The following is a 14,714-nucleotide window of genomic DNA, read 5'->3' on the forward strand; positions in this document are numbered from 1 at the left end:
TGAAGAAGCCACACACACCAAGGCCCACGGCTACAGGCTAAAACTAGAGGAGAGTGATAGGACGTATCAGATACGCCAAGAATCGGTGAAGATTTACCTGATAAATCCTCTGCGATCACAAATTCGTCCTTTATAGAAGAATACTCCACTTCTGTCTGATTACTGGCATTCATGGACCCGGATCGTGGCTCATTAGCATTGTCTTCAGCAACATCAGTTGGCTGCAGAAATGCCGTGTGGACATCCTGAATGTGCGCCTTGAGATCTTCGTAAGATGGGGCTCTGAAGTCACAGCCATCACACTGTAGCACCTCCATGATCTGGGCCTACCTTCTCACATTAGGAACCTGTGACAGAAGTCAGAACACAGCGTCTGAAGAACTGCCCTGGTTGCACATCCCAAGTCGACAGGGCTACAAGTCCATTAACAGAAAAATGTCTAGTATCGGCAGATTTCTCTCACTGAACTTTGCCAGTTGGAACACCGGCCAGAGAAACGCAATCAGACATACTAGGGATAGTGTCCTTGAGTTCCTAACTTCAAAGGAGGCGGGGGGAGCCCAGATAAACATTTTCCAGTTTGATATAAATACATCTCCAAATGCCATTGGTCAAGGAGACCCTTAACAGTTCAAAAGTTTTAGTAGTTTCTGAATTTCTTGACTGAATTTAAATTTTTTGTTAAGTCGATATTGACTTTGATTCTGGCTTGGACCCAATTTTTTTTTTTTTTTTTAACTAGAACCTTCTCAGAAGTGAAGAGGATGTCTGTACAGAAAAAAGGACAAATTTCAATCATCATTAGCGGTTTTAATATGAGAACTTTGATGTTTCATCCCCAAATGGTGAAATAGTACTCAACCTTGCACTGGTGGCAGAGAGAGCTTTTATTATGCCTTTTATTATTCTAATATCTTAACTGATATTGGGGTACGCTTCTTTCCTCCTTTCCCCAAAGTTTAGTCACGTGTTGCGCGCGCGTGCGTGCACGTGTGTATGTGTTTCATAAGCTAAATGGTTATTTTGCTTTTTACTACCTACCAATTATAACCTAACAGCTTCTCCAATCTAATTAAGTCATAAACTATTTCTCACGAGATTCTCCAACCACCAACTTCAGATGACAATCCGGTTTCTAGTTTAAAGTTGCACCTTGGTACCTTGGTTTACATTAAGATAACAGACACAGTTTTGAAGAGGGGCTTCTAAGCTGTGACTCTTCTCTTTTCCTACGTCTCACCTTCACAAACGTGAAGTGTATACTTGCCTGCCAAGAGCCGTAAACCTGGGGTAAAAGCAAAACTTGCCCAGGTACCTTCACTCTGTTCTTCACTGGGTGATTGAGAGACACAGATAGCTTCCCACTAACTCAATGGAGAGGCTCACCATTAAGCAGTTAAGAATGTATTAGAAGGTATAGTCTGTCCCATCGCAATACACATCTTGAGTTGAGATACCCGGTTATTATCTTAATCAGTGAGTTCCTTCATTGAGCTCACCACAAACTCTACTGAGTCACTGTAATCTAGAACCAGATGTCCAAGAACTAAAACTGAAGCCAAATCTTTCTATACTTTCATTGTACAGCAACTTTCAATACTTTTTATGGCAAAGGGTAAATTGTTTCTGCAGGAGGAACAAAGTCGAGTAATATGTCCAATGTAGAGAAAGGAGCCATTGCGGGAGGATTTTCTATGAAAGAATGCTGCTGCTGATAGCCTGCTAAAATAACTTCTGGCAAGTCCAGCTCTGGACAGACTGAGCTTGCAGAGTGAGACACAGATATTTACCTCCTCTTCTTTCACCCAGCAATTTATCCTTTTCCAATAAACACTGAACTGTGCACCAGAGTCTTTTCAGCTAACGAAGTCTCAATATTCGAGATACACAAGCTTTTATGCCTAAGCACCAACCCAAATTGTGTGGAAGAGGTTGCTATCAGCTCTGGATCAAATTACAGCAGTCACCGAGGCCCCACCCCACTTCTCCTTTAGCACAGTCCATTAGACCTGAAAACAAATTTTTCCATGGTGCAGACGACTCCTGCATTTAGAACACTTCACAGAAAAAAGCAGATCATCCAGTGTGCACTCCCCATCCCCCAAGCCTAGCCCTTTCATCTCAGCCAAACAAGCCACAGCTCTGCTGAATGTGTTTATCACACTTTCAAGAGATAGGAGCCCCTGCGTCACTGAAGCTCTAAGACTCACTAAGCTGCCCTAGTCCTCTGAGCTTTAGGAGCAGCCATTTTAGCTCGGAGCTTCTCTTCCGTGCACAACATGGCTTCTCTGGGATTCTGCTAGGCTGACAATCAGAAATGAGCAGTAGAAGAACAGGCTGGGCTCCTCCTATGCTCTTCTCCTCAACAAAGAATGAACTGTTTTCATTGCTTTCCGAAAAGCAGCACCTTTCTGCTCCTCAAATGTCATTCACCAAGATCTCCGAAGGTTCTTTTATCCCATGATTGATAAGCCTGTTCGTTAGTCCCAGCAGAGCTAACTGGTTATTGCAGGACGATCCTGGACCAGACCCTGATCTACAGCAGGATTTGGGGGTGGGCCGGGGGGACCTCCAGAATGCCTTGGCTTCTTGGGACTCGTCCTTCCACACACAGAAGACATACCATCCGACTCTGCTTGCCAGATTCCAAAGTCTAATGACCTTTGTTAATCACCAGCCAGTCTGTCTGCATCAGCAGACCCTGCCAACAGACACACCCTTCAACACAAAGGCTGTAGCTATTCCTTTTAAAAGAGGTTCTCTGAAAGCTCCATTGTGTAGCCCGAGAGGAAAACAAAATCTCTTCCCTTCAAAACTTCAAGCCTTTAGAAATAATGCAACAAAAGGCTTTCTGCTGTGTGTCTTTTGGAAATTTTGAGCCTGGTTTGCACAACATCAACAAAAATTATGGTTCTGCACAAGGAAAGCAGGGCACCTTCAGCGTTAAGTCATCCACCCAGACATGAAATTCATCTCTCTATACAGTTCTCTAATACCTTGGTGTCTTCGGAAGCGGTTATCAAGGATTCGAACTTCGCTGGATGCAAACACAAACCAACAGTCTCCTTGTTCTGCTACAAAGGAGATTAAAGGGTCATGAGATCAGAAAAAAAAAAAAAACCAAACCCCACTGATTTGGAAAAAGAAGAGATGATGAAAGTGATTTCCTAATGGGTTCTAGCTTTAATGTTGTTGCAGTCTCTACCTCAAAAATAGCTCAGAGCCTTAGAAGAGGTTAATCTCCAGGCTGCGGAGAAAACCAGCGTCAGGTACAGCTGAATGGCCTTCAATGTGATGTCGGCACCAAGCACGTAAAGGAGGACAGAGCCTCCTTGGAAAGCCATTTTGCCTTTTTGTACACATTTCTCCTGAAGACGCTGACAGAAGAAGAAAACAAATTTCCAGCATGGCCTAAACAATCAAAGAAACAGAAACTCAATGTGTTTATGAGACCGAGGACGTGCACACGTGGAAGAAGTAAGAGCGGGAGGAGAAGAAAGGAATGGGGGAGGACAGGAGACAAAGAAAGCCGGACCGGAGGATGACCCATCCATCAACCAGAGTAGGTTTTCACAGCAGATGGTAATCCTCTGAGAAACCCACAACGAGGAAAAAGAGGAGAATGAAGCTCTGCATATCTGACTGCTTCATCCACCCAGAGAGAGCAACAACACTCAAAGACTCAGCTAGACACTGATCTGCTCCAAAATTATGATTTAAAGCTAAAAGCCTTGATCTTATATCTACTTACTTCATTTAAAAATACTGTCATAATGAGATTAGCAATACCTCCCCCCCCCCCTTTCCCCCCACTGACCCAATCAGCAAAATCAAAAGCAGAATAGGAAGCTTTAGAACTAACTAAAAAGAAATGCTATTTCAGAAGGTCATCGGGTGAGACTACAAATCAAACAATCACCCCCACTCCTACCACCCCTCCCCCAGGCAGTATTCCCAGGGCCCTCAAGGTCAAATAGGCATCAAGGACTAGACTCTAAACACCACCCACGAGGAGACCTGCTCCGTGAATATGGATTCTTCTCTAATGCCCTAGTGCCGAACGTGGTCAGTCCTCCTAACACACACGAAACCCCGAGACGATTCGAAGTATCCATTGCTCTTCAGTACCACTTATTACCCGTTGCTGGTGTGTTCCGTTTCCATTTCTAGTTTGGGGATTTCCAAAGGTGGGGTTTTGATGAGAAACCCTAAATCCAATTCTCCACATCTGACAAGCTCTTGAAGACATAGTCAAAGACAAGCCAGAGAGATCTTGCTCAAGATCTGGAATATACACAGGCGAAAGGGGAGAGGGAGATGATGGACACAGGCTGCTCTCTCATTTACACCACCTGCACACCCACTTTCTGTGCTCAGGATCCCAGGGAGCATAATGCCGCGGTGAAGGTGAAAGGGGGCGATGCGCAGCGTCATGGCATGTCCTTCTCCCGCTCACAGCCCAGACGTAAGGGGGAGGCACCCTTGATGGTTCACGGTGTTCTGACCACCTGGCCACCATCAACCCTCGCCCAGGGCAGCTTGGCGAGCACGGTTCTCCAGGCTTGCATAAACATGGTCTTCAAGTCAAAGTCCCAACTGTCTCCAGGAAGTGCCCGAATTAAAACATACAGGCCTTGCCTAGATCGAACCTGTTCTCTGACTGAAGGGCTGCAGACCAGAAATAAAGCCGGGAAGTGCCACAGCCACGGGGATTCAGCGGCAACTAATTATAACCTTCAAAGCCTTTGAGAAATAGAACCAGAAACACCATAAGGTGCTTTTCCTCTGTCCACTCCAGAAACCTAGTTTCATTTATAAGACACCGAGCTCCCCAGTTCTCCTGAATCACAATTCTAATAAAAGGTTTTAGTTAGTACCTGTTGTTTGTGCTTTTCTTACTTTCCAGTGAATGGAAAAACCAATTATCCAAGGACTGGTAGTGGAATGCATCAACTCTGGAATAGTTCAGCTAGAAAAACAGAAACATCAGGAACCTGCAGATCAGTCTACGAAATGTATTTGCAGATCGGAAAGAGCCGAGAGGGTGAGGTCAAAGAGCTATGGGGCGTGTTAGGAGGTTAGCACTTCTAACCCTAAGCCCCAGCACTGCTATTGGGAGGAAAGAAGAATTTTCATTACAAGGATGAAAAATGGGGGAAAAACAACTAACTCAGCCACTTGGGGATGTGGGTTGCTACTCTGACAGCAAGGGGTGTTCTATGTCACTACTTATCACTTAACCTTGTCACGGTCAAAGTGGCAGTTCTAGTAATTTTTTTTTTTTTTTAAGATTTTATTTATTTATTTGAGACAGAGAGAATGAGAGAGACAGACAGCACATGAGAGGGGGGAGGGTCAGAGGGAGAAGCGGGCTCGCGGGACTCGATCCCGGGACTCCAGGATCATGACCTGAGCTGAAGGCAGTCGCTTAACCAACTGAGCCACCCAGGCGCCCAGTTCTAGTAATTTAAAAATCATTTAAAGCATCTTTCCAAACAGGACTGGACTGAGAAGAAACTGAGGTGAAACTTCCTTTCAGGAGCAGGAACAGTATTTGCAGGATCAAGGTGACAAATGCAAACGAAGACTATCTCTCTCTCTCTCTCTATGAAATAATTAATTTTACTGATTTCATTTGACCTCAGATATGAGCATGTGCATTCCAAATTTGACAGGGACTCTGTCTATCAGAGCAGAATCAGCCCCTTCTGAACAAGCACAAATGATTTATGTACTCCTCCCATGTTTAGTTAAAAAAAAAATAAAATAAGCCAGCAAAATAAACCAGCAAAGAACTCCTGACAACAAGCTACCTCCATCGAGCCCACAGCATTCAGTACCACTATAGATCCTGGCTCGCCATGTGGGGTCTTCAAATGTCCTATCAAATGTTTATACTGTTTGCTACATGATCTAAGCAGTTCTGTGTACTCTTGGCAATTCACCACACTAATGAAAGGTTTAACATATCAGGGAGGATAAATAATTAAGGAATTCAGAAGGGAGACACAGCTGTTCTTCAAAACCAAATTTTCAGAAGAGAAAGGATTAATTTGCAATCACATATGTAACCCCCAATATGAGACTAGATTTAAATACTAGCAGAGAAATACCAGGAGACCCCGAGTCCTGCCAATGTGCATCACCTCTGTTCTATGTGGTCAGCCTGGTCCATCTGTGGACCTTGCACATCAGCACAAGTCTGAAGCAGGCAATCTACAGATTAATAACCCACTCGCTTTCTGGCCAAAGATGGTCCTTTTCAGGTTATCTCTTGTTTCAGCTTTGTTCTGCATCAAGTTTTCAAGTGTTACAGGGCATGTTGAGTAGTATTTCATAACAGATGCCTTTGGGATCATCATTAAAATGAGATGAGCATCCAGGGATATAATCTAAGTGACTAAAAAAACTGTCAGATATGTAAATAAGAAGCAGTTCTGGCTGAGTGACCTGTTATGAAAGCAGGTAGTGAGTGTCTAACACAGAAAGAGATAGTACATACCTTCTGGAGAATTCATGCATTCCTTTGCAATGATATAAGGCTAATTGAGGCCAACAAGCCAATCGGCAGCCTGCCAGCTCTCCTGTCCTTAGAAAAGGAAGCGTGTGATTTGAACAAGGAGATAAAAGAGGAGAGAAGGGACTAGAAAAGAAAGGGAGGAAGCAGGGTGGTATCTCAGTAGCTTTAGACTTCATTGTCTGGAAAGGGGAACCTGCAGTTGGCTAGATAAGTCTAATTCTGAGAAGCGTCCTGACAATATTCTCCTTGAGAAACAAAACAAACCAAGACGCCTCCTCACACTAAAACGCTCAAAACGCAACCCTGACAAATGGGATCCCAGCTCATCTTGTTCTTTCAAATGACGGAAAGGCATTCTTGGTGTTGAGTGAATTCTCTGAAATGTCATGGGCCCATGAGGAAGTTCCATGGAAACTCTGAAGCCATTCTTGCCCTAGCATTGAGACCAAGAAATTAACTGATTTCTCTCCTGGAGGGCCAATCCGCACCCAAACGGCAGAGACAGAAAATCACGGTGTTCCTTTAGAGACTCTTCAGAATGCTGGCTGGGTTTCTACAGACTCTCTCACACTACAAGAACCCTCATTATAAAAATTGTAAAATTAAAGGGAAGTTGCAGATACGCTGCTGGGTCTTCATTACAGAACTGATTGAGACGCAGAGTAAGCAGAAGTTGCCAGTGAAACTCATCTTTCACATCATGAAAGACCAACTCATGCATCGAGTAGTACCTCCTCTGTGGATTTGAAAGCCCGACTGACCTCAGGCATTGGGCATGTCTTCGTGGCCATAACTGTTCCTGGCGCAGGTCTGGCCAAACACACAAAGTCTAAATTCCACAGTTTCAGTGAATGGATCCAGAAACCATCTTAACAATTTACCTTGTTCTCTATGACCACTCAGAAAAAAACAAAACAAAACAAAACCAAAAACGGTGTATGGCTGTTGACTTGTGGAGAGGATAAGAAAGTTTTGCTATGAAAACTCTTTTATTTAGGGGAAAAGCCCACAAAAATCCCAATCTAATCCCTCAGACATTTGCACATTGCCTTCTGTACACGGTTCGCTCAGAAAATTCAGGCAAGTCATTTCCTTTGGATGAGAATTATCCCAAGTTTGCCCATATCAGTGGCACACAAGGGCCAGATCCAAATGCTGTGATGACCTCTCCAGCCTCATTTCTTCTATCTGACAAAACTGACTGCGCAAGCCTGGCACTTGGGTCTGTCTTTCTCCAGACCCTGGTTCCTGATTTAACTACCCTGTCAGGATGAAAGCCCTCAGCAGACTCCTTTCTAGAAAGGTAAACGATGGCTGGGCTGTGTGGATCATGAACACTTTCAGATCCTCCTGCCCAAGGAGACTGTGGGCTGTTTTTTGTTTGTTTGTTTTTCTTTTCTCCTCTGGCCTCCACCTATAGCAGAAGCTATCAGAGGCTGGCCTTCCTCCTTATTAAGCTAACCACCTGGCCCATTCATATCCATTGGTTGTTTCAACAAACTAACAGAATCTTATAATAGGGGAAAACACAGTATATATTTATGTATGGAACTGGCAAATACCCAAGAATTAGGAATTAAAAAAAAATGACAGGCAAGGAATTTCTTTTCTCTTGCAATCTCCAATCTATGTTCAGCAAGTTTACTCCTAAAAATCACTGCACCCCAAGAACTTTTAAACAGAAAGTTAAGACATTTGTTTGCCAACCCAAGAGTAGAGTTTATCACCATGTGAAAACACTAGAATGCTTCTATACTCCGCCAAGCCCCACATTCCGTAAGCCCTTAATGATAAATCTCATTTTTGCCCAACAAATTTAGTTTTTTCAGTTTATTTACTATTGGGTTGTTCTAAAAAAAAAAAAAAAGAAAGAAAAGAAAAAGAAAAAGAAAAAATGACAAGGATACAGAAATGCCTATCCAGCAAGTAAAAGAATGTTTCCAGCAGATGTGACAACTCTGCCTGTCCCGTTCACCTTGAGCAAGTCTTTCAAAGCCTTTACTGGGACATTTTGCTAAATGAAGACATTAGATTATGATAGTCAACATTTTTATACAAAAAGGGAGTGTTTTACAAGTTTTCCTTCTCATCTCTGAAAGACTTTTTTTCTGACTTAATTCACTCCTTTACTTTTATTATTATTCAGAGACAAATAAATGTGCAGTTTTATATGGCTGATGCCTCATCACTGAAGTCTGGGCTCAAAGGTTCTAACCTCTAAGAGGCATTCCCTGACAACTCCATCTAACATTTGCTGACCGCCTTGACTCCCCTGAAATCGAGCCCCCTCTCCACAACCTTGACCACACTCACCTTCTCTCTACCACATTCCACTGCTTTATTTCCTTCACTGTTGACATGATGCCTATTTGTGGTCTGTCTTCCTCTAAAATATAAGCATTCTGAGAGCAAGTCCATGCCTATCTATTCAAATTGGTATCTTCAGCACTGGGGACAGTTCACATAATGGGTTCAGCAAATGTGTTGAATGAATGAATGAGTCAGAGCTTCTGAAGATTCCAATCAAACATTAGAAGAGTGGTCATGAGAATTAGATTCTTCTTCTAACCCTATGTTAGCATAGAGCAGTGGTGGTCCCAACCAGGAGCAATTTTGCCTCCCCCCCCACCCCCCCAATCTACCACCACCACCACCCCATTCCACCACCACCACCATCACCACCACCAAAAAAACCCAGGCTAGGGATATTTGGGAGTTTCTGAAGACATTTTCAGTTCTCACAACCAGAGACTGGGGTGCTACTGGCATCTAATGGGTAGAGGCCAAGGATGTGGCTGAACATTCCACAAAGCACTGCACAGTCCCCATAACTGTGGACAGAATGATCTGGTCCAAAATGTCAATGGTGCAGAAGCTGGAAACCTTTTCACCAGTGGTCGGTCTGTGGGTTATTTTCAGTCTCTGTATATAACCCACCTGCCTTTTTAGTCCTTGCATGGGGTCCTGGCCAGGGAATCTCTGACCTAGATGATCAGCAAATTCTCTCTCAACTCAAAGATTTTATGATTCTATGATTCTAAATGACCTAGTCTTCAGGTCATAGATCACGAGTCTTTAGTTTTATTTTTCTGATTTGGGTATTTTACTAAATGTAAGATTAAGGTGAGTGACTGGTCCATTTTTCTTTAGTGACAAGGCCCTTGCACTGCTGATGGTCCCAGGCATGGGCTTTGAGGGTAAGAGGCCAATGTCATTAAAAATGGTCAAGTTCAACACTTAACATGTGGCCTCCAACTAAAATTTCTGAGGAAAACATCATGCACATATTCTCCTCTTCAATATGTAAAACTATCTTCTTTCAAAGTGGTGGGATCCCAGGCTACTCAAAATCACTCTTCAGAGGATTCTTATACCCTCAGAGCCCAGCACAGGTCTGGTCCTGATGAGAACTGCATGCACGAGTGTATGCATGCCTGCTTCTCAGAAGAAGACATGCCAGGGGTACCAACTGAAAGCTAAACATTTAGGAACCTAAGCAAGTCCAGAGAACCTCCAATGACCAGAAAAACAAAACTGAGTGTTATACAACACTCCTCCCCACTCCAACTGATGAAACTCAAGAAGCCACATCATAATGATTAGCTAACTACTGGGGTACCAAGAATTCTAAGTCTTCACTTGTCCTTGTATTTGAGTAAGTGACCATCTTCCTATTCCTCATCATCCATGGGGAAGGTGCTCTGGCTGCATCATTCCACCCATATATTTATAACACCATTAAGTTTCCCTGAGCTGATGTGACACCTGGCATCATCACCTGGGGCTATTCTTGAGATGATTTGGTTGTCTTCCCTCCACAAAAACCTTTTAATTCTTGTTTGCAAGGATTCTGGAAAGCCTGAGGAAAAATTCTCCCCTATAGCTCAAAACTGTATAAACATTTTCAGTGGAGGGAAGTATAACGGAATTAGGTAGGAGCAGAATTTTCTCTCCTCTGCGTCCCTGAAAAATATTGAAACAATATATTACTCGTGCCTTCCTTAAGTCAAATGGAAGAATTCACTCTAAAAGTTAATTACCTATCGGTTCATAATGTCCACTAGAGAGGAGATCTTAAAGACCATGCAGATCAACCTGGTCCAATGTCTTCACTTTTTAGGTAGGGAAACTGAGGCCTCATGAAAAATAACCTGCCCAGGGCTTCTAGAACACAAATTCTCTGAAGCCGGAAAAAAAAAATCTTTCCAATTCCATAATTTGGGAAAGGAAATCAGCAGTAAAGACACTCTATAAATGTTATTCAGCTCATTAACAGCTATTCACACTTAAAGTCCATGCCCCATATATCCTCACTAACAAGAGCCTTTTTTCACTGGGGAGGCCAACTCCAGAATAACCTCCCGTGTTTCCTCTGCTCTGAATTCTACACTCAGGAGAGTAACCGAAAAGGTGCAAAATCCATCGTCTGCAGTGTGACTGTTCAAAGACCTTCTTAGGCATGCAAACAGTGTGTTCCTACTTTGGAAACACATTTGGAAGACTGAAAGTTGCTGACAAAGGTATACACAGAAGAACAAGAGCTATAACACTGAATTATCTTTCTTCAGAATCCAACCTCATGGAATCGGAACAAGGTTATGTAGTAGCTTTACGCCTGCCAAATCTACCCCATGAGAAACACCGTCTTGTTTCTTCTGGAAAATGTGCACTGCCAACAAAGTCACTGCAGAGGCCAGCTGAATGAGTCCTAGGGGTATCTGGAAATATCAGGGTCAGTTCTTTTAAAATGGGAAGGGGAAGAGCAGTCAGTTGGACGAATGCCTGGCAAGGAAGCCAGTCTCCTCGTGGCACATCTAGTGTGTGGCTCGGACCAATTAATTCCAGAACACTGCTGATACCAGGTTTTACTTCAAATTATACATTATGTTCTGAAACCAACCACAGCTTGGAATATTTTACCTCATATACATATATACATATGTAATTATCTTCTATTTATCTATATTCCTAGTAGACATCTATACTCATGTATTGGATACAAAATAGTCAATGCATCAGAAAGGCTGGGAATCATCTTTAACTTTTTAAATATTCCCCATAAGGGTCTCTTACAAAGGGTCCCTTATTGTAATGAAGAGAATAGTTTAGAAATCAAGAAGATGCTGAGATCTCTACGTTTGTTCATGTTTTCCTCCCCATGGAATACTTTTACCTACATTTTGATGGTCCAAGTAATCCCCCTCATTTAGGACAATGATTCTCAAAGGGGGGGTTCCTAGACCAGCAGCCTCAGCATCATCCAAGAATTTGGTGGAATAGTTAGTTCTCACATTCCTCTCCAGATTTAATGTGTCCAAAAGGGCCCAGCAATCTGTATTTTAACAAGCCCTCAGGGAGATTCTGATATCCACTCACGTCTTAAGATTAAGCTCAAATCTTCCCTCCTATGAACCAGTCCCTGAGACTAGGGCTACAGTGGTAAATCCCCTTCTCCAATGTACAGGGAACCCTACCCTAAATGCTGTTGATTGAATGACTACAATAATAGCTACGCAGTCTTCAAAGAGCCTAAGAAAGGACCAATGTTTGCAAATATTTTACTTCTTATTTAGCAGTTAATAGGAAAACACTAAGTTGAAGAATCCAGCATCAGAAACTATGGAGAGCACACTCATAAAAGGCAGAGTTCCTGTCTTTGAATCAGTGAATATTGTGGCCAATACAATGCTCGTATTGATCTTCATCTCCCTTAAAAACTTCAGAACAGTTCAATGACATGGTGTCCTTGATATTTGTAAAGTGGGATGTGGCAATCCACAAAGGAAAGAATTAGAGTATTTTATCCAGGAAATACTAAGAGCTGGGTAAATCCTCAAAACCCGAGATTCTTCCAGGACCAGGAGGCTTTCGTGATCAACAAAATCTTATTAGGAAACACCTCCAAACTTGGAGTGGTTATTTGATTATCTCACCAAAGCTAGAGTGCAGAGCTAAATCTGAAGTAAGAATCAACATCTGAAAACACAGATGTGTTTGGAAATCCCTCAAAGGAAGGATATGTGCTTTAAGCTAACTAAGGGACTCCCAGAAAAAAATGGTGGCTAATTGTCTCAAACTGCAAACAAAGCCTTGGCTGAAGGAAAAGAAGGAGGACAACATAAAACAAAGGGGAAACAAGTTTGGCAACACCAAAGCAACAGACCAATGGGACCCTCAAATCAAAAGCAGGACTTAGAAACACAGAGTTCAGAGATAAAATTCATCAACTGTGTCTTGCCTAGGAACCTAACCACGGGACCATGCTGCTCAAAGGGCACAGAAGTTAAGACAACCCATCGAGACCCAAACTCAGGCTCTGAAAGCAGAATTGAGCAGGACTCAAGGAGAGAATTTAAAGAGGTATTACTCTCCCTAGTTTGGGGGCCAAGAGCAAGTTCTGATAGTTATGTCCCAACCAGAGATAAATTAGAAAAAAATGAACTCAGGTTAAAAAAAAAAAAGGTGATAGAAAGAAACGGTATGGAAAAGACCAATGAATAATCTATTTTGAAAGAACAGGATGCAGAAGAAAATTACATACAACAATTAACAGAGATCCTATGAAAGAAGAGATCAAAGATAAGATGATAAGACATCAGAATGAGATGAAAGGGGAGCTGGCAGTTGAAGAAAGAAACTGACAACAAAAATAATATCATTGCAGAACCAATAAATATATTAAAGTAGTAAGAGACAAAATCCACAAACCAAAAACAAAGTTGATGATGTGGAAAACAGTCTTCAAAAAACTGCACAAAATGCAGAGGAAAAGGACAAGCAGATGAAAGCAGGTAGAGAAGATGACAGATAAGAAGGTTTGAAAAAACAGAGATCCAACTACAGATAAAAGGTATTCTAGAAGTAGACAGCAAAACAAAACAGAGCAAAACAAAATATGCTCAAATCTGTGATAGGAAATAATTTTGTTGAAATAAAGAAATATCTGATGTTTCGGGAAAATATAACAGAGAATCATCAGATTGAGACATATTGGTAAAGTTACAGAATTTCAAGAATAAACACTAAATACCATAAAATTGAGATATTTTTAAATTAGTCAATTACAGGGGGGAAATTCAGGGACTTTTTCTTCACAGAAACATTCGGTGACAAAAAGCAGTGAAGGGATGTCTACAGAGGCTTGAGAAAGAGAGGAGCATTTTTAGTATTCAAGTTCCCAACTAACTCTGCAACCATGTATACAAGTAATAAGAAAGCATTTTCCAATCAGCAGAGTCAAGGGATGCTGCACTTACTAATAACTCTCCTTCAATATCTACTCAATGATGGAAGATATCCAACCAAGAGAAGATTCAAAATTGAGATCTCAAGAATATGGAATGTAGAGGTAAACAGATGTGAACACTGAATCCTCTTTCATCTAGAACTAAGACTGAATAATTCATAATAATTGCAAAACAAGATTATAAACCCTTCAAATGTAATAATTATAATAACAATAAATTACCCCACAGAATAACAATAAATTGCATAGAATTGGGAAAAATCCTTAAGCATAATAACAGAAACAAAGAGGTAGGCATTAGAGGATAAATACAAGTGGGAGGAAAATTCTCAACTCTCATAGTAGACCATAAAAAAAAATACTAGATATTGCTTCCTTCTAAAGTTAATAAATCCCCAAATAAAGGTATAAAGCACATTAAAGTCAAAAATTTAATTAGTAATAAAAATTAAAACAGACAATGTAGCTTTTAATTTTTTTAATCAACACAGACCATGTAGTAAAAGACGAGGACAAAGGACATTGCACAGAAATATACTAGCAATGAAATTAATTAGAATCAAGTGTATATGTTATATCAATAAAGGCAATCTGGATAAATCCTCCCATGGAAAATATCCCCAGAGTAGATTCAAAGACAAACTCTAATTCCATTTGGTGTATAAGAGACACACATAGTAAAAAGACAAAACAGTTTGAAAGTTGTAATAATGTAAAAGATACATCAAGAAAAGAAAAAGTAGAGATCATGATTAATATTATTCAAAGTTAAACTCACAAAAAAGTTTTTAGGCTTACCTTTAATTTTTAAAGAAAATTAAGGATAAGAAGCAGAAAATTTTCACAATATAAAGGAAAATAAATTATAATTATAAAAGTTGAAAGATGAACACTTAATGTAAAAAAGTACAATCCACAATGAAGATTTATCATGAATATTTATGCCCC

General features: G+C 41.3%; 1 protein-coding gene across 12 annotated transcripts in view; it reads right to left on the reverse strand.

Moving 5' to 3' along the window:
* The window catches only part of ZNF462 (zinc finger protein 462), a 136,319-nt gene that overhangs the window by 79,759 nt on the left and 41,846 nt on the right, over window positions 1-14,714 (reverse strand). For 9 of the 12 annotated variants that reach the window (XR_004681248.1, XM_035016140.1, XM_035016137.1 and 6 more), the window contains exon 2: window positions 98-347. Coding sequence is in view for 11 of the 12 variants with exons in the window: in XM_035016140.1 (XP_034872031.1) it covers window positions 98-317 (220 nt within the window). In the remaining variant the exon portion in view is untranslated. Of the gene's footprint in view, window positions 1-97; window positions 2,956-2,996; window positions 5,279-6,502; window positions 8,380-14,714 lie in introns of those variants that run through there. The other 3 variants (XM_035016139.1, XM_035016138.1, XM_035016136.1) reach the window with 3 other exon arrangements.

The sequence above is a fragment of the Mirounga leonina genome, unplaced genomic scaffold (genome assembly GCF_011800145.1).
Source record: "Mirounga leonina isolate KUSES-001 unplaced genomic scaffold, KU_Mleo_1.0 Mir_170, whole genome shotgun sequence".
NCBI classification, from domain to species: domain Eukaryota; kingdom Metazoa; phylum Chordata; class Mammalia; order Carnivora; family Phocidae; genus Mirounga; species Mirounga leonina.